This window comes from Prionailurus viverrinus, chromosome D1, assembly GCF_022837055.1.
Source record: "Prionailurus viverrinus isolate Anna chromosome D1, UM_Priviv_1.0, whole genome shotgun sequence".
Taxonomy (NCBI): domain Eukaryota; kingdom Metazoa; phylum Chordata; class Mammalia; order Carnivora; family Felidae; genus Prionailurus; species Prionailurus viverrinus.
In genome coordinates, this window is record NC_062570.1 from 17632735 (window position 1) to 17659090 (window position 26356).

The following is a 26356-nucleotide window of genomic DNA, read 5'->3' on the forward strand; positions in this document are numbered from 1 at the left end:
TCCGAGGACTGCAGGATCGGCTGGCTGGCAGGGGGGTAGGGGAGGCGGTCAGAGCACTCAAAGCCCTCTGGGTATTCAATGTACCCCAGGACCCTACCCCACCATCCTCCCTTCTGTTCACTGTTAGCTGAGGCCCGCCTGACAAAGGTCCAGTCTCCTGCACTGCACCCCAGGGACTCTGATGGGAGGTGGGGAAGGAGAGGAGGGAGACCTGAAGGAGCCACGTCTTCTGGAGGAAAGAGGAACGATGACTCCAATGCCCCCAGCGGTGGGGAAGTGTTCAGCAGAGGGCCCCTCTGGTGACCCTCGAGAAATGCTTGTTCAGTACAGAAGTGGGTGATCAATGGTTTATTCAGGAGGGGAAAGCCCAGGCTGAATGTCCCCCTCCCCAGAACGCTCAGGGCCCTTGGGAGGGACAGCGAGAGGAGGGAGGGCCCCACCTTGCCGTTCCTGGTTTGGTCCCCTCTGCAGGCCCCGAGCCCCATGATGGCGTGTGACATGGAAGGTAGTCAGAGGGAGGAGGAAGACGGGTGCGGAGCAGTGTGGAAGGCACCCTGGGAAACAGCGGCAGTTACGTGGAAATTGCAAGTTACCAGCCCAGCCCCACTTTCCCCCCACCTGCTCACTTGCCATTGCTGGAGAGGACACAGAATTGCAGAACCATGAAAATTCCATAGGTAAATGGCATTTCCCTTGGGGCAGCTGGGCCAGTAGCTGTTTTCGTGGATGGATTGTATCATGGTGACGAAATTGCTTATCTCAGCTGGTGGAAGAGGGAAGTATCTTGGCTAAGACCATCCTAACAGCCAGGAGAGCCCATTCCCAGGGACTTCAGACTCAGAGTAGATATGGTGACGCCCAAAGTGGCCAGGATGATGCCAGACACTGGGAGCTTTTCCTGCATGGTGGCCAGGGCCTGCAGGCTCCTCCGGGCTGGGCACTGGTGGGCAGGACCAGAGCAGGGCACTTAGGGCCAGTCTCCTGATGGGGCCGGGCTGCTGGGAAGAAGAAGGTGGGCCCATGCGGGTGGGAGATGGGCAACTATCTTGGCCAAGCATCTACTGACCACATCACACGGGAAGGAGCCCTGGAGAGAAATGGCCAATAGGCCTCAAGACAGCAGGGGGGGGGGGGGCAGGAGAGACAGGCTGCTACCACGTGGGCACCCATGGGAGCCCCGGCAATCCACCCTGGAGGAGGGTGGTGGGTTAGGGGAGGCAGGCCCACCTATGTCCCACCCCTGCGACGGCTGGCCTCTGAGCACAGGAAAGACGGTGACCATCAGAAGTCCCAACGCTGGAGAGGGGCCTGGATGGAGCATGGCTGATGGGGGAGGAGGGGGGAGGCTCCCATCCACCCAGATGAGAAGGATGCCAAGAGGAAAGGATCAGCCGGGGAGGGCAGGGGTGGCAGTGCCTCGTTTCCGTCCGTCTGGAACTCACGGGGCCTCGTTGGACCCCATCGCGTTGCCTTTGTTGACGTAGAACGGTCGGTAATGAGACTGCGGGGGGGGGGGGGAACAAGAGTCGTTAGAGGAGGCAGATGAAAGCTGAGCCTATTAGCCAGACCCCCTGGCCTAATGTCCCCGCGGGAAGCAGCAGTAACCTGAACCCACAACTCTAGGGCCCTGCGGCCTCGCCTGCAAGCTCTCCCTGCCTTGTGAGCGGGGTCGGGCCCCAGTATTATTAGAGTCTCTGGGCTCATATCCTAATGAGAGCTCGTTCCCGTCCGTCAGTAAGTGAGCAAGAACCTCAGCCCCTCATCAAACCTTCTCTCCGTGGCCCAGGAACACCCCCAGCCCACCAGAGCCCCCATTTGTATACGCTTTCACCTCTATGGAACTGCACTATGCTGTTACCAGGGTCTTCCATAGATGGACCCATTTAGGTTTTTCACAGCCACCCAATTAAGTGGGTTATTATTACCATCCTTGTTTTATATATGAACACATCAAGGCACAGAGAGGCTAAGCAACTCCCCACGGCCACCCAGCAGCTGAGTAGGGGAGCTGGGATTTGAACCCTAGCATTTTAGCTCCAGAGCATGCCCCCCAATTCCACCCATGTCTCCGAACGACCTCTTGGGTCTTCAAGCATTTGCTTCTGTCGTCTCCGCATGACTCCCACTGACAGAGAGGGTGCAGGTCAACACCCAGCTGCCCAACCCCAGCCCCTTCGCCTCTCTCATCCTGGCCTCTCATCGGGATTCAGGAAGTGTCCTCAGCACAGAGTCAGCAACAACTTTCCTCCCCCCACTCTGCTCCCAATCAGCTCACCAGGGCCCTGAGAAATCCTCCAGCAGCGAAGAGGCCAGGATTCGCTGCTGCTTGCCTTGTGTGAGCACCCCCGGCCCCTCTGTGGGCTTCTGGAAGTGGCTCTGTCCCTGAGCTGGGTCAGGGACCGAGCCCATCTCACCCTCCACTGATGCCGGTACAGGAGACACCGAGGATGTTTCCAGCCCCTGCCCTTGACCTTGCTTGCCCGGAAACTTGTATCTACTGGTAGCTCCTTGCCCACATCTGGTCCAGAGCAGAACTGGGGGCCTGAGGAATGTGGGGGCCGAGTCCTTAGCTCAGACCTCGGTTAAACCACTTATTAAACAATGCAAGAGGGGCGCCTGGCTGGCTCAGTGGGTAGAGCACATGACTCTTAATTTCAGGGTTGTTGAGTTCGAGCCCCATGTTGGGTACAGAGATTACTTTTTTTTTTTTAATTTTTTTTTTCAACGTTTATTTATTTTTGGGACAGAGAGAGACAAAGCATGAACGAGGGAGGGGCAGAGAGAGAGGGAGACACAGAATCGGAAGCAGGCTCCAGGCTCTGAGCCGTCAGCCCAGAGCCCGACGCAGGGCTCAAACTCGCGGACCGTGAGATCGTGACCTGAGCTGAAGTCGGACGCTTAACCGACTGCGCCACCCAGGCGCCCCCAGAGATTACTTTTAAGAAACAAAATCTTTAAAAGTAAAAAAAAAAAAAATGTTTTTAAAAATAAGCAACACAAGAGACAGAAGCCCAGGAAGGAGAAAGGCATGGCCAAAGTCACATAGCTCCCCGGTGGCAGAATAGGCCTGGACCCGAAGGTAGGCAACAAGGCAACATGAATAGACCTAGAAATGGATGAACTCTTTCTTTCTGGAAGGCTGGGTCAGGCAAATGGGCCACAGGTCAGCGAAGGGTGCTGTCCTGTGAAGAGCCCAGAGTGGTGGGTAGGCAGGAACAGAGCTTCAAGGCCTCTGGGCTTGTCCCCATTTTCCCAGCCTGCCCCTGTCCCCTCCCTGGTTCAGGGTCATGGCACATCAGAGTTGGGAGGACTGTGAGATCATCCAGGCCATCTGACTCTCGTTACAGATGTGGAAACTGTGGCCCAGAGGAAGAAGGACTCACATGAGGTCACACAGCAAGTCGGTAAGAGGGTGAGGGCCAGACCCCAGGCCTCCGGACCCCCAGGCCAGCCTTCCTCACATACGATCACCTGCCTCATACATACGAGCATCCTTCCAGTGCTGGGTGCGAGCTGCGGACGTCAGAACCCTACCCGCCAAGCAGTGCTAATGAGCCTTCTCTGCAGGGACCCAGGCTCTCGGAGGTGAGAGTATGTGGTTGGGAGGGGAAGGACCGAGTCCAGGAACAAAAACCCTCTTTCTTTCTCCCCATATCTGCTCTTTGCAGTCCTGCTGCTACAATGCCTCTGGACCCAGCTCCAAATTACACACACGATCACTTAGCTCCCCTCACCAGCAAATTAAAAGATTCTCTCCAATTAAACCAGCCCCAGTCACCGTGGCCCGGAGCAAATCACTTCCCCACGCTCTGACCTCGAAATGCAAAGACAGCAGGGAGCGAGGGACTCGAGCCCCTGTCCCCGGCAGGGGTCCCCTGATGCCACCCATACCCCAGGGCAGCTGTCTGACTCTGTCAGCGGAAAGAGATATGCACAGCAGAAGGTGGGGGCACAGCCTGTCGAGGAAGCCCCTGCTTGCCTAGGTCTTGGGTCAGGTCTAAAGGTTATCAGGGGTCACTTCATCTCAGTACTACATTATAAAACGGGGGGAACAGTCTCAGAGAGGGAATCTGGGATCCCATGAGCTGGCTGGCCCCCAAAGTCATGCTCCCCTCTTGTGTGGCTTTTCAGTTCCTGGTTCAGGGTCATTAGCTACTGGACCCAAAACATCTCTATTCTTAACACTGTAGCCTCTGCCTCACCGCACTATAACCCCCATGGCCTCTGTGCTGTCAGAGCTGGGGAATGGCCGCAGGGAAGTGGGACCTGTCACTAGGATGTCTGTCCCCTGGACGGAAACTATCACACTGTCAGAGCTGATGAGGACAAAGCTATCATTCAGCAAACACAGGCACCCAGCAGCCATTTGCCAAATGAAAAAAACCAAAAAACAAAAAAAAAAACCCAGGGCTGCCCACTTTACAGATTAGAAAATTGAGGCCCAGAAAGTGTGTGCTTACCCAGACCCACTGCCTATTAGCCCTAGGTCTCTACTGCCCTTGGCTGAGTGTCCGTATTCAGGCCACTGTCGCCTCCCCCCTCCATCCCAGAGATGTCCCCATCCCCCTATCACCTCCCCTGGGAAGTTGCCCCTGGGGAGCCCCATTCAGTGCCCATTCTGGACACACCTATGCCTAGGCAGGCTCTCCTGGCAGTCCCTTACTCACCAGCAAAGTCTGCTTGCCAGATTTCCAAGTCTGGGGCTGGGTCTTGGGGCTCTGGCTCCTGATGAGGGAGGGATAGCCTGCGGAAACAGGAGGCGCCGGTCAGAGGGAGAGGGGCTGGGCAGTCAGGGCCTCCAGGACCACAGCAACAAGGGTGCCATCTCCAAAGTGACCACCAAGCTCCATCCAGCCCATTACCAAGTGTGGCTACCCCTCAAGAGGTATGCAGCAGCTGTGGGGGGGGGGGCAGTGGAAAACCCTGGGGAGGCTGGCCAGAGGGAAAAGGCACCCAGACAGAGGGAGGAGGAACAGGCCAGGAGGGTGGGGCCAGGCCGCAGGGGAGTGTGGCCGCCAAATCCAGGTCAGGCTCACATTACTCCCCAAGGATTTCCCCCCACCTACCCTGAAGGTTCACACCACTGGCTCTGTCTCTTCCCATGAGCACAACCTGCCAGCGTTTCCACCAGGAGGCGCCCTTTCCAACTGCCCACGCTGCCTGGACAGGGCTCCATTGTCACCACCGTGGGGACTTTGCACACGGCTTCTCCTTCAGCCTCACCCCGTTTCTGTGAGCTCAGCGGTTGGCCCCAGCTGCACGGCCAAGGGAGTGGCAGTTTTTTGCGGGATGTCGAAACCCATCCCCAAGTTCCTCCTGCCCAGTTCCTCTGCCTCTGGCCTATTGCGAGGCGGGACGCTGGGGCCAGGGACAGGCAGTAATTTGCCTGGTGGCTATGGTCCGGGCTTAAGAGAGCAAGCCCACGGAGCCCAGAGCACATGGGTGCTACCCCGGCTTGATCCTCCCACCTACCCCACTCCCCTTCAGCCCAGTGGGATCTGGGAGGACCTCTGGACCACAGAACAGTGGAAGGCACTGTCAGCCTCAGCCATCGGCCTGCTGGGACAGTCCACAGGGCCTGGGGAGGAACGGACTATGACCCGGACTGGAGAAGCTCAAGAAATAAACAGGGTCTGTCCTTGGCTGGGGCAGCCCGGAGCCCTGTTCTGGGCTGCTCTAGAGGAGGATGAGCTGGTCAGGCCCAGAAACCACCTGCAGCCCTGCCAGGCTGCCAGCCAGGCTGACCCTTCTCTTGGTCTGCCCTCTGCAAGAGGGTGGAGACAGAGCAGAGAAGCCAGGTCTCTCCCCGCATCTGGGGGTGGGGGGAAGCCATGGAAAGAGAGGGTTCCACGGGTCCTGAGTGGCAGATGGAGAGAGGGGGGGATTCAGATCTCAATTCTCAGTTCCCAGAAAGAAAAACCCATGCCAGCCATGAGAGAGAGGAGGATGGGGGTGGGGCCGGGGGGTGTGGTCCAGGAGACCAGCCGTGTGTAGAGCAGACAGAAGTCCAGGGGAAGGGTGAGCTAGGGAGGGTGCTGGGGGGGGGAGGGAGGGGGTGGTGGGTGCGGGGATGCATCCCTCTTCCAGGGGACTCTGGGGAGGAGGGACCAGGGTCCCCTAGAACTGGCAGAGAGCCCCATAGGATGTCCCGTCTGCCCTGCTGTGGGAGAGACAAGGGGAGGGAAAACAGGCAGGTACCAGGATTGTTTTTAAACAGCCCACTGCCGTCCAGGGGTTTGGAAAACTCTGTGGTGGCCTGTCCCGAGGTGGTGAACTGATAGGGGACTTTCCCAGTGCCTGCTGGGAGAGAGAGAGGCATTAGCATGGCCTGGTCCCAGGAGGGGCCAGAGGGAGTCACAGCTCACCCCGGGGCGCTGTTATTCTGGCAGCCTTATCCAGGCAGCACTGAGCATCTCTGCCTCCTTCCAGGGCCGCGGGAGTAGGTGCAGGTGGGGTCCACCCTCACGGCAGGGGGGGGGGGGGGGCTGGGGGGGCGCGGTGTGCGGATTCTGCTTGCACACAGGCAGGCACCTGCCCAGAACCCCCATCCAAGGCCATTACCACCTGGGATGGGCTGATCTGTGTGAAGGCGACCACAGATGTCCCTGGGCTGTTCCTCTAGGGCTCGGTATATTTGAGGAGGGGCTGTCCTCGGGCCAAGCCTTTGACAGGGGAGGTACTGCAGGCCAATGGGGGGATCCAGGGAAGCCTGAAAGCTCCAAATCACACCAGAGGGTGACTGTCTTCCCTGACTGGTGGCCTCTGATCTAGAGGCTTGACCAGAGAGAAGGGAGGGATGTGCTAAGAGGCAGACAAGGCCAGGGCAAGTGCCGGTTTCCTGGGCCTGGCTCGGGGAGAGGATATCCGTGGGGGTCTTGCGGGCTGGGACCCTCCGGTCACATTGCCTTGTAAGGCAAGCAAGGGGAGCTGGTCCTTCCAAGAATCCCGGCCCTGGGTACAGGCTGGGATTCCAGCCCGGAAGGGACAGCTGACTGATAAAGCCACCCTCGGAGGCCACAGCTGGGGGGTCTGCTGCCCTGCACAGCCCCTTTCTCCTCCCCCTCCCTGACTCTGGCCAACCTGCTTATCCTTGCTTCCGGGCCAGATGCTTGTCCGAAGACAGACGGGCTTATACCGGAGTCCACAGAGCTGTCCCTGGGGCCTTTCAGAAGAGACACGAGGGCCCTGGCCAACCTCAGGGGACATGAGTCACTGACCGCTCAGCTTCATCAAAGAATTCTGGGGAGCAGAGTCAGACTCGGGAGGCCTTAGAAGTGGTGTAGTCCTGCCTTTGCGAAAGAAGGCTTCACAGGACTCTGACTCTGCAGCGTGTTGGCAGCTGCTACGTGGCCACAGGGCTCGCGAGTCAACTGAGGCCGGCTGTCGCCGGATGAACCAAGTTAAGTAAACCTTCTGCAGCGGGAGGACTCCAAAGTTAGGCCCGAGGGAAGCACCCTGGGGATGTCAGGGGTGGCAGTGGGCATATGGCATGGTCACGACCTGACGATGTGGCTCATCGTTAGTGGCCATCGCTGGTGTAGCCCGCGCTTCTCTAACAGCAGAGGCACAGGTGGAGGCAGCTCCCTGGCTCTCAAGCCGGGGTCTGTGCCCTACAGGGCAGGTGGCTGGTGAGGGAGGGAGCAGAGACCAGCATAGAGCTCAGCGAGTGACGGGAAAAGCAGGGCAGGGTGGGGACTGCTCACCTTTCAGGGAGAAGGAGGAGCTGCCTTGGACAGCGGGCAGGTCGTCAGAGCTCTGAATGGTGGAGGAGTATTCCCAGACCCTGGAGGTGTAGTTACCTGGCAGGACACGGGAAGAGGCGTCAGACCCGTGCTCCCCCCCCCCCCCCCCCCGTGTAGCCCCGTATGAGGGCGCAGAGGGCAGGACGAGACCATTTCTGCCAATCTGTCCAGCCCCGTCCCGCTTCCTGCCAATCCTTCCTGCCATCAAACTCATGCTAAACCACAAGGTGTCTGCACATCCCTGCCCAACCTCAAGGCCGGGATTCAGGTGCCAAGTCCTCAATCAGCGCACAGCACTTGCCTGGGCCGCCGCCCCCACACTCACCGGCACCTCCACCTCCCGGCTTCACCTCCCTTCCCTCCTCTCCAACACTTCACCCTCCATCCAGGCTACCCCTGAGCTCCCCCAGCGCCCCAGCACAGACACTCGACCTGCTCCCCATCCTCAACACATATGTTGGATCTTCTGACATCAGCTTCCCTGTCACTCCCCCAAATCTGCGTGTGCCTCGGCCCCAGGCTTCACGTCACCCTGCACCCCTCGTCCCCCTGGGTCCTAATGGCAAGTTTCATCGTCTGTGTCCCCCCCGGGCTCCATGGGGCCAGGGGGCAGGCCTGTCTGGCCCAGCATCATGCGCAGCACCTGGCACTGAGCCTGGTTCCTAGAAGATTTCCTTGTATGGTTGATGGAGGAATGAATGAAAGAACAAATAAATACAAACACATGCGAACACCCGGGGACGGAAGCGGCTGATACTACTCCTGAAACTCTGCTTGCCAAGTTGAACAGGGGGGCAAGGGTCCATTTGGAAGTATGCCCCATAGTCTAGAGGAGGAGAGGCAGCGGGGAGGGCATGGAAAGAACGGCAGGAGCACCATGGGGACGCTCAAGTCTGGGGCTTCAGAGCCCCCCATGGACGACGCAGCCGTCCCGGGCCCTCCCTCTCAGCAGTCTGGACAGCCCCCTCCCTGGTGGTCCTCTCCCACAGCTGCCTGCCTGGGGCTGACGTTGGGGCTTGGCGGTCAGAGATGGCTGGGGCCGCCTGCCCACCCCACCGTGAGCCCCTGCCAAGGGGACCTCAGGAGGGCTCTCCAGCACGGCCCCTGGGGAGCAGACCCACCCAGAGCTCCGAGGGGCCAGAGGCCCACACCCTTTCATCCACTTGTTTGGATCCACTCCTAACACTCTTCAACTCTTCTGTCCACTCTCCACTCCTCCCCTCTTTCAACTCATGTTTGCTGAGCTCCCCCCTCCAGGTTTGCAGCAGTGAGCCGGACAGACCCAGCGTCTGCCTGGGAGTGCACCGTCTACCATGCATGTGGTAGTAACAGTGTGAACCCAGTCCTGACACAGAGGCCTGGCCAGTGCCCTGTCCACGGGTGCCCTTGACCCTCCAACCCGCCAGATCTCTGAGGGCCCATGTCCTCACCGAAGAGGTCCCCCACCCCCTTCCTCACCTCTTCAGACCTCCCGGTGCCACATCCGAGGTGGGGGTTCTGGTGGAGATGCCCCAATCCCCTCCTTCCCTGCACATGGCTGGCACGCACCTCAGAGCCTCCCAGAACCTGGGTTCTTGGGGTGCATGGCCCTACCCTTGGCACGACGGTGCCCTCGGTGCACCGGGCAGAGGGGTCTCTGTGTTTGGCAGCTCTCCCAGAGGAAGCCACGTCTCCGCCCCTAGTTCACCTTCTCCGGGTCTTAGGGGCATGCCACTCGCCTCGAAGGGTGGCAATACCTCCCGGATTTCCAGGGACGGCCCCAATTCATATGGTGCCATCCTCTCCCTTTACAGCTACACTAGTCTGTCTTAACCACCGTGACTTCTCCGTGCAGAAGTGTCCAAATCCATAAAGGACTGGGTCCCCCTCAGGTCCTTGTGTCTCCATGCTTGCTAAGGGAAGCGTCTACACCTAACCCCAGCTCCCAGTCTCCCTGACTCACCCTTCAGGGGGAGGAAGATCGTTTGGACTCAGCGATGCCCAGGTGCCCGGCTGCCTCTCCGTAGCCCAACTAATGAGGTCACACCCGCCCCCCCCCACACGCACACGCACACACTCCGAGCTCAGCAGGCCCCCTCCCACCTATCTCTGGGCCCCTAGCCCGCCTCAGCCCCCACATTCGCCCCACATCACGGGCCCTGCCCATCTACACACTGGGCCATTCTCTCACCTTTGGTGCCATAGAGATTGTTGAAGTTCTTCTGGTTCGTCTCCTTGGAGAGGCGGCTGGGGGACCCTGGCTGGTACGATGTCCTGGCCCCACCTGTGAAGCAGACGAGCAGGAACCATCATTGCAGAAAGGTGGGTCTGGTTCAAGGCAGGCCCATGGCTCCTGACTTGGGGGTTATATGGGACTCCTGGTCCCCGAACAGCCCCCGCTGCCTGTCTCAGGACCTGGGTTTCACTACCAAGCTCCTCTGGGTCTAGGATAGGCAGTCACTTAATCTGCCCTCTAGCCAGGACACTTGAGAAGGAAGGAGGGCTATTAAGTATGCAAGAACACAGGTGTAAACCTGGACAGACTGGGGCGTATGGTCACCCTACCCAGGGGGCTTTGAAGGTCACCAGAGGCTGGAAAAGCCAACACTTCCCTCCTGAGCCAGTCCCCTGTGTGAACGAGACACCAGAGGCCAGGAAATGAGGCGCCCTTGAGGAAGAAGGATCACGGCAACCGTGCAGGGGGCCCAGGCATCAGGCCCTGGGCCAAAGGAGAGCTCTCCAGAGATGGTGAGCGGGTGCCCGCAAACACCTCTCGGGTGCTTCCTCATCCGGGGACAAGACCTTACACTGCAAGGCAACCTCCAAATTCGGGTTCCCACAATCTTGAGAGAACGGCAGACTGGGATTCATACCCCCACCTCACAGGTGAAGAAAACACACTCCCCATATGTGCCAGGGTCCTTCTTTCGGCCCCTCCCCTCCCACCTAACCAGCACCTGCTGGTCCTTCTCTAAACCCCTGTGCCTGTGGTTCCTCTCACCCAGGTGCCCTCTGTCCGTCACAGCCACGCCTCTTTACTGAGCACACTGCCCGTCTCAGGGGGCCTGGAAGCCGACCTCCGCCGGGAAGTCTCCCTGCCCGAGCCCACTGCCCCGGGGCCCCCAGACTCATGCCAGTGGCCCTCCGGTGGGCCTTGCTTCCCGATCCCCTTGCCGACCCTCCCTGGCCCTTCCTTTGCCTCTACCCTGAGCCTGGGAGCTCCCAGAGGGCAAATTTCCTCCTTCCTCGCCCCGCAGGGGCGGGGACACCAGATGAACCTGTTTCTTCCACCTACAAATGTCACAGCCTGACTCAGTGACAAGCTGAAAGGCTTCCTAGCATCTGAGCCTAATCTGTCTCCTCTCAGAGGGGGCAGTGACCAGGCCAGGGTCACCAGGTCCTGGCTCTGGGACAGCCCCTTGGCAGCTCTGTGCTCCTCCCTCCACCCCTGTTCTTGCTCTGCTCCCCTCCCCACGACCAGACTCACGGTGGAACCCACACTCTCCTCGGTCTTCCACAGAGCAGGGGAGCCCAGCAGGGGCCAGCCGAGGGGAGCGATCGATGCACACCGGGGTCCTCAGAGGGACCAGCTTGGGCAAGGGACGCTGGGGAGGCCGGTTAGTGCAGCTCAGCCACTGGCAGACCTGGGACAGAGCCCCGGGAGGGGAAGGGGCAGGCCTCACCAGGAATGTGGGGCAGGGGGCACCCGGGGTGCCCAGCTGCCTCGCCATGCCTCTGCCAGAGCCCAGGTGTTGTTTTCAAATGGGTGGAGCACAGAGTTTTCTCCCGCTGAGCTCATCTCTCTAAATCCCCTACGCCCTTCCCATGGTGTGTGTGTGTGTGTGTGTGTGTGTGTGTGTGTGTGTGTGTGTGTGTGGCTGAGGTGTGTGAACCAGCACTCTGGCCTGGAGGCCCCCCCTCCCCAGTTCCCTGTGCCTTCCCCACGTCTCCGGTCTCCTTTCCCACCTTTCCCCACACCCCCATTCTTCTCCCAACGCCCCCCACCCCCACTCACACACCTTCTGTCTGAGGGCCCCCAGGCCTGGCACACCCACCCTTACGTAACGGGCATTACTGTGGTTTGTTGCTAGTGCAAAAGAATGCGACAGGCTACCTACCGCCCCGGGCGAGGACAGGCAGGCTCTGGCCTATACCCCTACCCGGCTGGGACCGTCCAGGCCCAGAGAGGGAGGGCCAGGCGGCAGGCACGGGAGGGAGAGGTGAGGCAATGTGGAGCCAGCCGTCGGTCTCCCTGCCCTTGAGGAGCAGACTGGCCTCTGGAGGAGCCAGCCTCCCACGGGACCACAAACACTCAAGCGGAAGTGGAACACGGCTCAGGCCTGGCAGACGGCCGCTGGTGAAAACAGCGGCCAGGGGACCCTCCGGGAGGAAAGGCAAGGAAGGGTTCGGACTGGAGGCAGGGACCCTCTGGAGGGGAGGGAAGCCGTGAGGGCAGGGTGCCAGCAACTTATCTCTAATCCGGATGCTTCTGAGGGTGAAAGAGGGCACCGTTCGAGGTTCTACTGGGACAGCGGGTATGTTCCAGGGCTTCCCGAGGCAAACCGAGTGACGGTCACTCGACCAAGGCGGAACCCGGCTGAGTCTCCGGGCCCGTGGCCCGCAACGGCAGGGTCTCTCCCTTACCCTTGGGCGTGAGGTACATGGAGTATCTCTTCATGGCATCAGGCGCACTCCACTCGCTCGTGTAGCTGTTAGCGTAGTTGTTCATGTAGCGGTGGTCGCCCCCTGGGAAGGAGAGGGGTCAGTCACCAGAGGGGCAAGTGGAGAGGAGAAGCCGGCCCTTGGGGGCATCCCTGGGCTCTGCTGAGTTGGCCCATAGCCCCTCTGTCCCAGGGAGAGGCAAGAGTCTCCGACCTCAGAGAAGGCAACACCCTGCCCTCTGCTCCTGAGCTCCCAGGAGGCGAGAGAGACTCTACAGTGGGACATCTGCCTCCCTGGACTGAGCCTTGGCAGTAAGGCCACAGGGACAGCACCTTGCAGTTGACAAGGCGCTGCCGATCTCCGTTTCTTCTTGGTTGTGTACATCCTCATGTGACAGACAAGGAAACTGCGGCTCAGGAGGTAAGTGAAGCCACTTGCCCAATGTCACATGGCCCATAAGGGCAGCGTTGGGGTGGGAGCCCTCGTCCCCGCTTCCTCACTTTGTCCCAGCCACTGTTGGTGGCCCAAGGTGATGGAATGACGTCCTCGCGCTGACCCCCATAGCCAGGGATCCAGCTGGCTGAGCAGAGGCACGCAGAGGGGAGTGAGCTGAATGGGAGGGGCACTGACTCTTCCCACCCCACCCCCACCCACCAGTAAACCCCCAAACCCAAACAGATCTGTGGAGCCAAGCTCGCCCTCCCCACCCCATTCCTTCCTCTCGTCACTTCCCCATCTTCTACTTTCCCTCTGCCCTTCCCTCTCCCTCTCCCCGGGGCAAGAGAAGGAACGAGAGGAGGCTCAGACCCCCATCCTGTATCTCCACCACCTGTGCCTAGCAGGGGCCCGACACACAGTAGGCACTCCTAGGTGTTGGCCCAGCCCCCACGCACCCTCCCACCACCATGGCGAGCCCCGGATGAAGGCGATCTGGTGCTTCTTAGTCTCCGGGCCTAAGGCTGAGTCCCTGGTCTGATGGGCAGGCTGGCATCTGGGAGGAGAGGAGGTCTGACTCACTGGCCACCCACCCATTCCCCCCGGCCACCCCGCCCTAGCCAGGGACACTCCCAACAACAACACAGCAGCGACCAAGAACCGACGTGGAGGCCCAGGGCCCCGGGCACAGGTGCAGGGCCACTGACATCAGCAGCACCATCACCCTGCTCCTCGCAGCGCCTCCCTGCACACTGTGCACCGGGCACGGGGCCACACCTGCACAGAGGCCATGGCCAGCACGGCCATGACCTAGAAATGGCACGGCGGGCGGGCGGTAGGGCTCACAGGCCACCCTGACCCAGTCAGGGCCACCCTCGTTGGTCTGGCCAGACCTCAGATGAGGGGCTCTGCCCTCGAGGTCCTACCCCAGGGACCGTGATCGTCACACTCCCCGACCCCTCTGCACAGCCACCAGCAGCGGCAGCTTCTCGGAAGGGAAGACGTGGAAAACTGAGTAGCTGAGTGTGAATCCTAACTACATCCCCTGCTTAGCTGTGTGCCCTTCGGAAAGCTGCTCCTCCGAGCCTCAGCCTTCTCGTCTGTGAAATGCAGTCCATCCAGCATGGAAAACAAGCTGCGGTAAGCGGAGAGCTCCCACAAGGCCAGCACACAGGGAGTACTCAGTCACTGTTAGCCATCGCCATCAGTGTCATCACCGTTGTCATTAGGAGGAGTTCAGGATCTGAATGCCTCTTGAAGCCAAATTATCGTCTTGCTGCAATGGCTCAAGAATCCTCAGGTGTGACTGAATGTCCCTCACATTTCACAGGGACACCGTGTGACGGCACCATCACCAACACATATAGATGCCCCCCTAAACTTCAGCACATCTGCACGCCATTATCCCCTTCTCATCCCCAAAGAATCACATGCTCCATCTGGAGACAAAAGACAGGGACCACTCACTTCCTTTGGGGTGTTTGGAGCCAGAAGTGTCCTTAAGGCCCTGTGTTGGGCCTGGGCCACCGGGTGGGGCCTTGGGAGAAAGTGCTCTGGCTTCAGGCCCTGAAAGGACTAGGCTGGGCTGGTGAGAAAAGACTTAATGGACTAGTTTCTCAGATGAGGAGGTTTTCTATGAGATGATTCAACTGGCCTCCGCGGGGGGACAGCATGACTCAGAAGAGAAGCTGACTTCAGGGGAGCTGGTGAATCACCGAGACACATGTATCACATTGTCCCCAGCCAGCGCATTAGGCCAGGTCTAGCCTCTGGGCTCAACACCACTCAGTGTAGCCATGGTGACAGGTAAGCTCTCCCTCCAAGCATGATGCGGTTCTAGGTCATGTCTACTGGAGTCTGCAAAGCCACCAGGCTAGCGTCTGGCCCTTACAAATGGCAGCATCTGCTTTCCCACACAGCTGTTGGATTGAGGTCCATAATCAGATGTAGACCTGAATGAAATTAATCCCTGAGTTTGATGGATGACCCACCGAGAGGAGGCATTTGTGCAGCCAGTGCCCAGATGCTCACTGCCCTTGAGGGCCCTTGTAATCACTGCATGACCTTGGCAGCAAGTTCAACGGAGGCCTACAATCCCCGAATCCCTCGGGTAGGATGGGTGGTTTGGAACAATGAGGGGCTGGCTGGCTAGGTGCCAGCCCAGGCAGCAGGGATTGGCCTCAGAGGAAAGTGCCCGTGGCCGTGGGACCTGCCCACAGAGGGACCTACCGTTCTCCATGTGATTCCTCTCAATGAAGTTGCGGCTCAGGTCGGCCTTGCACATTTTCTCAACGTGGCGCATGCACACGTTGAGTAGGTCATCCTTGAAGTTGCCAAGCGACTGTCCCAGGCCCTCCCCCTCCAGCAGAACATGGTAGGTGGGCAGAGGTGGGGGGAGGGAGTAATTGCTCATCAATGCACCGAATTCCTACCAAGGAAGGAAAGAAGCCATTAGCTTTCTAGGTCTTTGGGAGCTGGTGGGGGGAGGGGGGGGCTCCTCTACAGGGGGCTCTCAGTCCAGCTGGAAGACTCAGTACCCGGAGCCAAATGTGCTGGATTCAAGACACAGCTCTGCTACCAACTAGCCACACTTGTCCTCATAAGTTTCTCCCTCTGTGAAATGAAAGGGTTTGACCAAACTCCACTGGGGGCTAACAGCTCTGATGGAGCTGGTAGTCAGATATGCGACTCTACGGTTCCCACTTCCACAACTGGACACTTCATCCTACCTCACAGGGGTTTATGAGAGTGACACAAGCTGTAGCATCTTTGGGAGTGAAAGCACTAAGGAAATGCAAGGAACTTCTAGAATGTTCTGGGCCAGCCATGGCACTACCTCCACCTTTACGTGCCATACTCAAGCCTGCCTCATGCTTTGTGCTTCTCCCCTCCCTTCCCCCTCACTGGAGAGTCCCTCCTCTTTCTCAAACCTCTCTGGGCCTTCAAGACCCAGTTCAAATTCCATCTCCTCCACACAGCTGTCTTAGATTACTCCTGCCTGCTTGCCCTTCCCAGAGCTTCCACAGAACTTATCTCCCGAACCACATGCTTTATCATTTAATTACACACTCTTCTATATTGCTCTCTAATTGTACACATCTTATCTTCCCAGCTGGATTGTAGCTCCTGGGGGGCAAAAACCATATCTTGTGTTTTTCTATTCTCCACAGCACCTAGCAGAGTCCTGGGCATGCTGTAGTACCCAAAACACTCTAGCAGTTGGAAGGATGGGTGGATGAATAGACACACAGATAAGATCAAGGACAACACATGGGTAGCACTTACATGCCACTCCCCCATAACCACAGCAGGCATCGCTAATCAATCCCAGAACTCTTTCCTACTGAGCCTGAAGCAACGTTAGTGCATATCAACTGAAGTTGGTACAAGGTGATATTTGTGTGCCATCTTTAGAGTAGACAGGAAAATGGCTTGGATGGAAAAAGTAAATGGGCAGATGCGATGGAGGATGGATGGATGGATGGATGGTGGATGGATGGATGGATGGATGGTGGGTGAATGGATGGACACATGGGTAGTAGATAAATGAATGATGGACAGATGGATGCTGGATGAAGGTCTGGGAAAGCAGATGGAAGAATTGAGGGATTGAATGGTGGAGGAATTCCTTGTTACCTGCAGAAATAGCACTGAGTCACTGATGCTTTGCATCTGCTCCCTGGTCTGCTTGTCCTCATGCAACACCTTGGCCCTCTCGTCCAGAGCATCCACGATCACCTTCACTTGGTCCACAGCATCCTGCTCCCGCTGCTCCAGGGCAGCCCTCACTTCCTCCTTTTGTTTCTCCAGGTCCCTCACCAGGTCCCGGAAGTTTTGCTCCAAGATAGCCTTCTCGTTGGTGGTGAAGCTCTGGGTCCAGAGTGAGAGGAGAGAAGAAAAAAGGCTTTCCATAATTAAAAAGAAACTCTCTTGAGGGATGTATCTTTAGGTTTCCAACCCAGAATCAGAGCCAGGCAGGGTATTTCTACTGCCCCAACCCAGCAAGCCTGTTTGGTTAAGAATCTCATTCAAAGGCACCATTGACATCATCTATTGACAGAGATGGCCAGGGTTTTTTACAGCCCGTTCTTCCTTATCTATCTGTGACTCCTCCCTGGGTGGGTTGACTAGAGCCATCATTCCAACCTTGGGCGATTCCAGAGACCTAGAAGTTCCCCCATGAGTCAGGCTGTGCTCTATGAAACTCAGCTAGAACCAAACATCATTCAGAAAGTGAACTGATGGGCTGTTTATGCAGCCAGGGTCAAGAGTCAGTGATTTCAGACTGTGGTTGGTAGTTACTCAAACCATGGCAGGCATACATCTAGCCATACTGGCACAAGTCAAAGGACAACGTCATGCATTTGGTGGCCGGGTGGTCTGGTAGACAGAGCAGACAATGGAGGGCCCTGGAGGACCGGTTGGCTTTATTTGCTCCACCCCTGGAGGACCTGGAGGGGCTTTATTTGCTAGGATGATGTCAAATGAGCACAAGGTGATGGACAAGATCCCACCCAAGTGCCTGGCCCAGACTTAGAAGGGGAACTGGTGGGGACGCCAGAGGGGTGGGAGGAGCCAGAAGAAGCGTGCAGCAGAGATGGGGGCCAAGCCTGGCTCCTCGCAGGTGGGACAGGTGGGGATGGAGGCTGCCCACCTTGATGCGGTCCTTCTCTTTCTGCCACTTCTCAGCTTCGTCTTCAATCTCGATGATCTTGAGCTGCAGCTGTTCCTTCTGCAGCGACAGCTCTGTCTGCAGGGAAGGAGCCAAGGTTGGAGAAGTCGGGGAGGAGGAGCACCAGAGAATCCAGGAGTGGACCCACCCAGGGGGCCGGCTTGGGCAAGGTTCGCCACCCAGCCCTGTGGCCTCCATTCTGCAGACATTCATCGGGACCCTAGGTATGCCAGGCACTGTGCCCTTCACCAGGGATCCAGCAACAAGCCAAACACTACTTTGCTATGAACTCGGGCCTCGGGGGCTGGACATCCCAGCTGTGTCTCTATAAGGACTAAACCTCCGCCAGGTCTGTCCGCCCAAAGTGAGCAGGAAGGAGGTTTGTTTATGGGGTTCCCCCTCCTTTCGATGGACCTGTGGCCACTGGGGAGAGGGAAGAAAGCTCCTGTCTCCTTCAAGCTTGGGGGAGCAAGGGACCCAGCCAAGCTCAGCCCAGCCCAGCCCAGCCCAGGGAGTATCCCGTGGCAGTAACAGTGTGCAACGTTTCTGTGCCATGACGTGGGGCCTGTGTTGCAAGCGGGAGCCCAGGCTGCAACCAGCGGGGACTCCTGTCTGGACAGGCACAGCTATAAACCTGTTTACAGGAAAGAGAGTGCAGTCTGCAGTTTGGGCAGGATGGGGACCTCTATTCAGGGTCCCTGGAGGAGGAAGGGGAGACCAGTGAGTGAGGCAGTGATGTGGGGCGGGGGGGAAGGATAAGAGAAGACAAGCAGAGATTCCAGGGACCCCCGCTCAGGGGAGGACACAGGCTGCTGGGGTCTGGGGTGGGTTGGGAAGGGGACCAAGGAGAGGTGCCTTGGGAGGGGAGCTCTAATGGATATGGAAAGTATAGATAATACTTTCCTTCCATTTGGGGAAATGCCTTCTCTGGAAAGCAGCTACCACAGAGACGAAAGGGGAGGCATGAAGCCAAGGCCAAGCCGATTAGGCCAAGCCAGGAAGCACCTCTTTGTTCTGCTGGGCCCCCTGCCAGTGCTCTCAAAGCACCTTCCAGCTCAGAAGACTGGTGGGTGATCTCCACCCAACAGGCAGGAAGACTAAGGCATCTGAGAATGCCTTGGGGTGCTTGCGGTCACCCCACTACCCTGGGTTTTGAACACAGAGTTCCAAGCCTTTCTCCAGCTGCCTCTTTGAGGAACCCACAAGAAGAGTCAAGATGAGGAGGCCACAAACCACTGGGAATGTGAGCTCCGTTGGCATGGGGTCCTGAGCCGGGTATAGACTTCGCCACACGTCACACTTAGAGTGCTCCACCCGGACGACAGGCCGCCACCTGGGGTCCCTCAGCACATGCCCAAGGGGAGTGGATTGGTAGTGGAGACAGCTTCCCTGGCTTTCTTGGAAAGGGTGCCCAGAGGGCCAGGGAGCTGGTGGAGAAGATGGGGAAGGCCCGGGGCAGGAGGTGTGGAGCTCCCTGGCCCCTGATCCCACCCCACACCTGCTCTCTGACCACGCTCCTGCGCCCTCCAGGCAAGGAGACTCTGAGTTCTCGGTAAGCATCTGCCCCACCGGCAATGGGCTGAAAATCCCGTAACGTGGAAAACGCCATCACCAGAGAGAGAAAATGGTGGTCCGGAGGAAAGAATGAAGGAAGTTGAGGACGGGGTCCGGCCTGGTCTCTGGAAAAAGGCTGGGGAGAAGCCAGGAGCTGATAGACACCGCGGTGGGGGAACAAAGGAGTAAAACCCCACTGTGGACACGGAGACTCAGCCTTCGCGCTCCCTGAGGATGCAGGGCCCGAGAGCCCAGGCCACAGAGAGTAGAGAAGATCCAGTGGCCTGGAAGGACCTGGGTCATAGGAAGAGACAAGAGTCTGGACAATGGGTCTGTGCCAGGCACTTTGCCCATCCCGGGATTGCTGCTGGGTGAGGCCCGAGGTCAAGGGGACAGCTGGAAGCCACTTCCTGACCTGGCTGGAGGCGGGGAATTGGCCGGGCACTCTCTCCCCTACCTCGGCACCCCCAGAACAAGGTCTGATGGACAGGAAAGCAGAGAAGGAAAGTGCATTCACTCCCACCCCTGGGCCTGTGGCTGGTGGGGGGCAGGGGCAGCCCTCCCATGAACGAGGCTGGGGGATCCAGCAGGGAGCCCACCCACAGCACGGGACTGCGAGTCTAAACATCTGAATCCAGTTACCGCCGCCCCCAGGCAGGTGACTTAAGTGCTCCGTGCCTCAGTGGCTCTATCTTCCGTGGACACAACAAGAGGCCTGCTCCCCAGGAGGACCAGAGAAGGTGAAGGCCAGGGGAGTCACATGCAGCAAGCAGCACCTGCTAGCCGCTGTGGGGGGAAGGGGAGACATGAGGCTGGGCTGGGGCCTGCAGGTGAGGAGAAGTCTCACCAGACAAGCGTGGATTCGCCGGCCAAGAGAGTGGAAGAACCATGGAGTAAGGAGGAAGGGGTTAGCACAATGGAGAGCCGGGGCCAGGGCCGACCCTAGAAGCCCATCCTGCGGAAGAGGAGGAGGGAAGAGGGCAGCGGGGCTGGCAGAGGTGTGGCGAGGAGAGCCAGAGGGGAGGAAGGAGAGGCGGCTGATCTGGAAACATGTGAGGGCAGGGGCACAAGTGGAGCCATACTGTCTGCAGCAGTGGGCGGGAGACTCAGGGCGGAGGAGAGACTAGTCTCCTTCTCTCTTTGGGGCACTGGGGAAGTCGGACACAGGCTGGGAGGGGGCCTCGCAAGACCAGACTTGCAGGACGCGGCGGGATCAGGGAAGGGCCCTTGGCCTGGGAGCTCTGTGCGGCTAGAATGGTCCTTGCTCGCCTCTCTGGGATGAGGGCTACGCTCTTCGGAGAGGAGGGTTTGGGGTGAGACCCCTGGGGACGCAGCCAGCATCTGTGTGGCCCTTGGCAGTTTCTGCCCGCTGAGCAGGGCTGCACGAAGCTGGAAAAGGCGGGATATAGGAAAGAAGATAACGTAGGAAGGCTCCGCGATCCTGGGTTCCCCCACAACACTAGGAGGAGGAACGACACTTAACTGTATTATTGAATATCACCTACACGTCTGGCGTTGTCTCCTTTAACCTGGTGTCACCCCATTTCACAGACTCAGAAACGAAGGCCTAAGAAGATGACGTACCTTGCCCGAGTTCTCACAACTAGAAAGCGGCTGCGGCCAAGATACAACAAAGGACTCAGGTCGTAGTATGTGGCCTCTTCCCCTGCAGCCTCTTCTCCGGATCTTCCCGGACAGCGTCCTTCCCCTTCAGTCCTGCTGCTGGGGCCTCAGCTCCCCACCCCTCCATCCCTGTCTGCGCCTTCCTCATCACTTCCTCCTACTCCCGGCTCATTCCCTCCACCCTGCCCAGGCCTGTCCCTAAATGCCTCCTTTGTTCCCCTCTCCTACACTCGTCTGGTTGCCTCCCGCTCTGTTGCCCGGGATGGGCACTGGGTAAGCCACCCTGCCTGCAAATCCTTCTGGCTTTGGGGGACCAGAGGTCTCCCTGAGAGCAGACTGACGGCACAGCAGCCGGTGCCTCCATCCGATGGGGCCCTCAGACACACCCGAGCGAGCGCTCACCTGGACATGTGACCTGCATGCCCCCAGGGAAGGGGGCGAGGAGGCTGTGATCCTCTTCTGGCTTGATTTGACCGCACGGGCCGTTGGCTCTGATATTTGCCAAATGAGCCAGTTAATTGCCAAATTTGTACTCTCAGACAAATGGTAATTATCTGGATAAGGATCTGAAATGCTGGATGGATTTCCCCATTTCCACCCAGATGTCAAACAGCCCAGCATTAGTCTGTCTCACTGAGGCTTACTGTCCCTTCTGCTTCCTCGGGTGTCAGGACAGGGAAGGGGCGACTGGGGGCAGACACAGTACCACCCAGGCTGGCTCCAGACCAGCGGTGGGCCCTCGAGAACGTCGCCCCGCCTGTCCAGGCCTCAGTTTCCTCCTGGTGATGTTGGACGTGATCCCTGACTCCCAACCTGGCTCCACGTTAGAATCCCCAAGGGAGACTTAAAAATACAAGATCCCAGGCCTCAAACCCCTGAACCAGAACCTCCCAGGGAAAGGCCCAGGAAGCAGTGTCATGATTCACCCACCAGGTGACTCCAACCTAAGGATGGCTGTTGGGAGCCACTGGGCCCAGTGGCCCCCCAGAAGGCCTGCCATCACCTGAAAACAAAGTTTAAAATACTAGAGGGGCACCTGGGTGGCCCAGCCGGTTAAGCACCTGACTCTTGGTTTCGGTTCGGGTCTTGATCTCACGGTTTGTGGGTTCGAGCCCCAGGTCGGGCTCTGTGATGGCAGCGTGGAACCTGCTTGGGATACTCTGTCTCCCTCTCATCCTGTCGCTCGCACACCCATGCTCTCTCTCTCTCTCTCTCTCTCTCTCTCTCTCTCTCTCAAGATAAATAAACTTCGTTTTGAAAAATGGTAGCGAGGAAACAGCCACCGGAACAGTCCGAACCCCAGCTCTGCCGCTCTGCACTGTGACTTCAGGTAAGTCTCTTAGCACCTTCAAGCCTCCGTCTTCATCTATAAAATAGGTGAAAAGCACACACCCTGTGGGGCTGTTGTCAGGAGTAACATGTAAACATCTGGTGCATAGATGTGTCCGTAAAAACGGATGCGTCTCCTGCCACCTGCCGGTCCCTTTCTTTTCCTGTCTCCAAATAGTTCACAGGATAAACTGCTTCCCCTCTGCACCCACAGGCGAGTGCTCCCCCATTCATGCCTCTCCAGGCTGCCGACCCAGAGCCCAGGCCAGACCCATGCCAGGGCCACACAGCTGGCGGTGCAGAGGCCGGGCAGGTCACCCTCGAGCAGACAGCCATGGGCCAGGAGGAGTCCTCTCTCCCGAGTCGATGCAGCAGGAGGGACTTGGGATAAGACAGGAGGCGGGCCGTGAGACACAGAAAAGGAGGGATATGTACAATGTAATCTCATCAGCCTATTCCAGCCCGTCCAGAGGCAGGAGGGCAGACCGGAGGACATCTGTGGAGCGGGACTAGAACATTCTGGTCTTGGATCCACCAGAGGAAGGACTGTCATGCTTCCGCATCAAGTGGCCTTTTCCCCAACACTGCCTCCGCTCAGAGGCTCCAGGGAGAGTTGAAACCCAGGAGATGAGCACCCCCGCAGCCCTGGGTGTCCTTTGCAGCCTAATGCAACCATTCAAGGTAGGTCTAAGATGACCTCACCTGGGCCTTCACCAGCCGGCCTGCAGAACAGGTTCTGGACAGGGCTCCTTGCAAAAAAAACCTGTGTGTGGGTTGACGTTTGGGTCTGCAGGGGATGCCTCCAAAGGACGCCGGGATTGACACGCTTATTCATTTCAATCAGTCAACCCACTAACCCCGCTCTGTGCCAACGTCCCCCACGTCTGACATTCCAGCAGAGCCAGGCCTAGACAAACAGCCGTGCTCCAGCTCAGCCTCCTGGCTGGCCCACACCACTCCCTGCCTACCCCCTTGGCTGCTGGTGCACGCTCGTGCACACGCGCACACACACGCTGTCTGAAGTTCCCACCGTTAGTCACTCCGGCGGATCAGACATTTTCCTCTGAAAGCCCCTGTAAAGCACGCGTATCCTGGATCCCATCCCCTCAAGGCCCTGCCTCTCAGTTGCTCTCAAATCTTGGAAGAGAATTAGGGGGCTTCTTCCTCTACATGCTGGCACAGATCCCTTCCTCTCCCTGGGCATGTGTCCCCGTCTGCAAGGTGAAGGAGGAGACAGAGGAGACTGCTACAGTCCAGCTGGCCTGGCATTCCGCCCTCTACAAGTTGATGTTGATCTACGGCTGCTTCTGTGTAACCGGGCGGATGTTCCCCAGGCTTGTTTGTGCGTCTGAGCTCTACCTCCTGACCTACATCGTGAGCCCTCAAGGGCAAGGGCTGTGTCTCTGAGTCCTGCGGCAGCCCCAGGCACTGGAAGGTGAACTGTTGAGTTTCTGGTGCCTCCACAGAGGGCTGACCAAGACCCTCGAGTCCTCCAGGGGCACTTGGACTTTTCTTAGGTGATACTTTTGTTTCAGACGCACTTTGCGGGCAAACCCTACGTATAAAGCAGATAAATAAGAATGTATTCTGCTTGTAGAAGTGGGAGCCGGAAGCCCCTGCCTTCTTGGCACCAATATCTGCCCCCCTCCTTGTCGGGGAGGTGTCAAAGACATCTCCAAGAATCCTAGGACTCCATGGGGGAATTTGAAAACCGCCAGTCTAGTCCAACACCTTGGTTTCACACATGGAAAAACCAGGACTGAGAGAGCGGTAGGGACTTGTCCACAGTCCAACGGCTAACGAGAGGCAAACCCCAGGGCTGGACCTCGGTCAGGCCTCCCAGAACCCTCTGCAGGGTTTCGGTTGCAGTGGATGAGGATGATGGCCCTTGCTCTGTTGTGGTTTCCCAGCTAAGCTCCCAAAGGACGGGTTCCACGGCTCTGCCCCAGCCCCGTCTCCCAGCGTGAGGCTTGAAGCCAGGCTGGGGTCCGGGCGTCGAGAAACAGGAAACACCTCCCTGGGCTAAACGAGGCCTCTGAGAAGGATCTTTGGGTCTTTCCTCATTTGTAACCCATCTCTCTCTGCCCAGGGCTGTGGGCACCAGGGGTGCAGGAAGACAGGAATCGGCCAACTCTCGGTCAGGAAGGCTGAGCAGGGAGGAGTCCCGGGCTGCCCCATCTGGATGGTCACAGAAGCTGTTGAGGAAGGTCAAGTCCCCCACATTGAGCACCAGGAGGTTCACGCCGGGGGGAGGCTGTCCACCCACCGTGTTGCTGTTACAAGAGAGCAGGACGCAGCATCCACGGGGCTTGGGGCAGCAACCACAGCTGAGCCTTTGGCCCAGAACACCTTCCCCAGGTGTAGCACATTCACAAGCCTCCACACGCCTCTGTTCCTCCCCGTGGAAGCCCAGACGCAATCACGTCGACAGAACCCATGCAAACACTTAGGCATCACCTACACAAACATATGCACCAAACACCCACACGCACATATCACACACACACATACGTACATCCCGCCCACACGCAAACTCCAACCCTCGCCAAGTAGTGTCCACCTACAGGCATAGGCACGTGCACACGCAACCACACAAAGCACGCAGGGCCGGCCCAGCTGAGAGGAGGACAAAGGAGGCCACTGGGGACGGCAAGAGACCGGCCCGGGGATCAGATAAACAGCAAGAAGCCTCTGTACTGCAAATGCAAACTCTAAAGCCAGAAGAAAAGAACGTTTAAGTGGCCCCCAAATGCCCTCCCCCTCCCCCATCACCCCTGCCCCAGGGGTCAGTCCTGCTCAGGTGGTAAGAATTATTTGGCCCTCAAATTTAAAAAAAATTAAAAAGAAAAAGAAAAGAATCGCCCCAGCCAGGCAGAGCGCAGGATTGAGCACTGATTCTCTGATCAGACTTGAATTTATCCTATGACCTTGGTCAGGCCCCCAGTCGTTCCTGCCCCTCCGTTTGCTCATCCAGGCAGTGCCCCTGTCTCCAGAGGCCTCAGAGCATGAGGGAACTGCCTCTGCCCCCCAGCCTGCAGGCGCAGAGGGGCAAGAAACATATCCTGAGAGAGCCAGGGACCGACGAGACTCGAGGCCCAAACCCTGGGGGCCCCCAGCGCAGAAGAGGCCCCAGCTAATTACCTCCTTCTCGGCCTTGGCCTCTTCCACCGTCACCGTGCTGTGATTCTTGTGCTCCTGGAACATGCAGAGGTAACAGATGCAGGTCTGGTCGGTCTGGCAGAAGAGCTCCATGGTCTTGCCGTGCAGGGGACACTTCCGGGCCTCGAAGTCCCGGATGGGCTCGAGCAGCTGGTGGTCGCGGAAGGCGGCGCCCTCCAGGTGGGGCTTGAGGTGCAGCTCGCAGAAGGACGCCTGGCACACCAGGCAGGACTTGACGGCCTTCTGCTTGTTGCCGATGCACGAGTCACACAGGACCTCCTCGGAGCCCGACTTGGAGCGCAGGAGGAGGCCGCCGTCGGCCCGGGGGTAGCTGTTGCGCCGGGCCTCCCCGGGCTCCACGATGGACACCGTGGGCTTTCGGGGCTCCGAGAAGATAGACTTGCGCAGCTCCCCCTTCTCGGCGAAGGAGACGGGCTGCTTCCTGGCGGCCCCCAGCTGGAGCCCGGCGTAGGGGGACCTCTTGCCGTCCCCGGAGTCCATGCTGAAGTAGCTGGAGCCCTTGTCGTCCACGGACTCGACAAACTGGATGATGGGCCGCCGCCACTCATTCCCCGAGAACAGGGCGCTCTTGCCCTCCCCCGGTTTCGGGGCGCCGCCCAGGCTCTTGCCCTCGGCCGCCTCCCCGCCGTGCCCATTGGTGGTCTTGGCATCCTGGCCTTCGCCCTTGGCCCCGTTCTCCAGGGCGCCGTTGGGCCCCGGCGGGCTGCGGGCATCCCTGGCTTCCGGGCTGGCCCCGTTGCTTCTGGAGGCATCCGCGGCTTCCATGGCGGGTCACTGGGCAGGCGTGTTTGGGACTCGCTGGGGCTGCAGGCGGGTGACCTCTCGGGCCGGCGTCTCGGAGGGGAGTGGGACAGGCGGCAGAGCCCAGAGAAACACCTATAGGGAACAGGGGAGGGGGAGGAGGAGGAGGGGGAGGAGGAGGAGCGGAGGGAGAGGAGGGGCAGCAGGCCCAAGCCTGACACAACGGGCCCAGGAGGAGCAGGCAGCTCCCGGAGCCAGCAGAGCGGCTAATTATACAGGGGGCCACGCCCTGCACATTCATACCTAACCTGATTTCTAAAGGACCTGGGTTTTTGTTTTCTTTTTCCTCCCCTGGTTTAATTATTTTCCACAGCTCAGCAAGCACACGGCCTGCTTCCTTCCGACACAGCACCGTCTTCTCCTGAGGAAGTGGGGGGGG

At 58.7% G+C, this 26356-nt stretch overlaps 1 protein-coding gene and 1 long non-coding RNA gene across 4 annotated transcripts; one reads left to right on the plus strand and one right to left on the minus strand.

Moving 5' to 3' along the window:
* Positions 1–333: 333 nt before the first annotated feature.
* TRIM29 (tripartite motif containing 29) lies at positions 334–26146 on the minus strand. Of its 3 annotated transcripts, none has more exons than XM_047878712.1 (10): positions 25138–26146; positions 17473–17568; positions 16455–16688; positions 15048–15246; positions 12366–12467; positions 9913–10005; positions 7704–7799; positions 6199–6297; positions 4668–4744; positions 334–1501 (listed from the first exon to the last, which is right to left on the minus strand). In XM_047878712.1, the coding sequence occupies exons 1-10, from the start codon at positions 25939–25941 to the stop codon at positions 1439–1441; spliced, it is 1863 nt and encodes a 620-aa protein (XP_047734668.1). In that variant the 5' UTR covers positions 25942–26146; the 3' UTR covers positions 334–1438. The 3 variants fall into 3 exon arrangements, with proteins under 3 accessions (XP_047734668.1, XP_047734667.1, XP_047734669.1); XM_047878711.1 differs by having other exon boundaries at positions 6199–6300; XM_047878713.1 differs by lacking the exon at positions 6199–6297 and having other exon boundaries at positions 25138–26145.
* Positions 17041–23188, plus strand: LOC125176841 (uncharacterized). Its single transcript, XR_007156414.1, has 4 exons — positions 17041–17714; positions 20596–20693; positions 21906–21997; positions 22211–23188. It is a non-coding gene; the product is annotated as an uncharacterized LOC125176841 (long non-coding RNA).
* Positions 26147–26356: the final 210 nt, after the last annotated feature.

What these genes read in the sequence shown, in the direction of transcription:
- TRIM29 (XM_047878711.1), bottom strand. Translation starts at nt 25,941, where the DNA reads ATGGAAGCCGCGGATGCCTCCAGAAGCAACGGGGCCAGCCCGGAAGCC. An exon ending in AGGCCAAGGCCGAGAAGGAG is followed by an intron (nt 17,569 to 25,137) that starts GTAATTAGCTGG and finishes CCTTCCCTGCAG; the next exon opens with ACAGAGCTGTCGCTGCAGAA. An exon ending in CTCCTCCTTCTCCCTGAAAG is followed by an intron (nt 6,301 to 7,703) that starts GTGAGCAGTCCC and finishes TCTCTCTCCCAG; the next exon opens with CAGGCACTGGGAAAGTCCCC.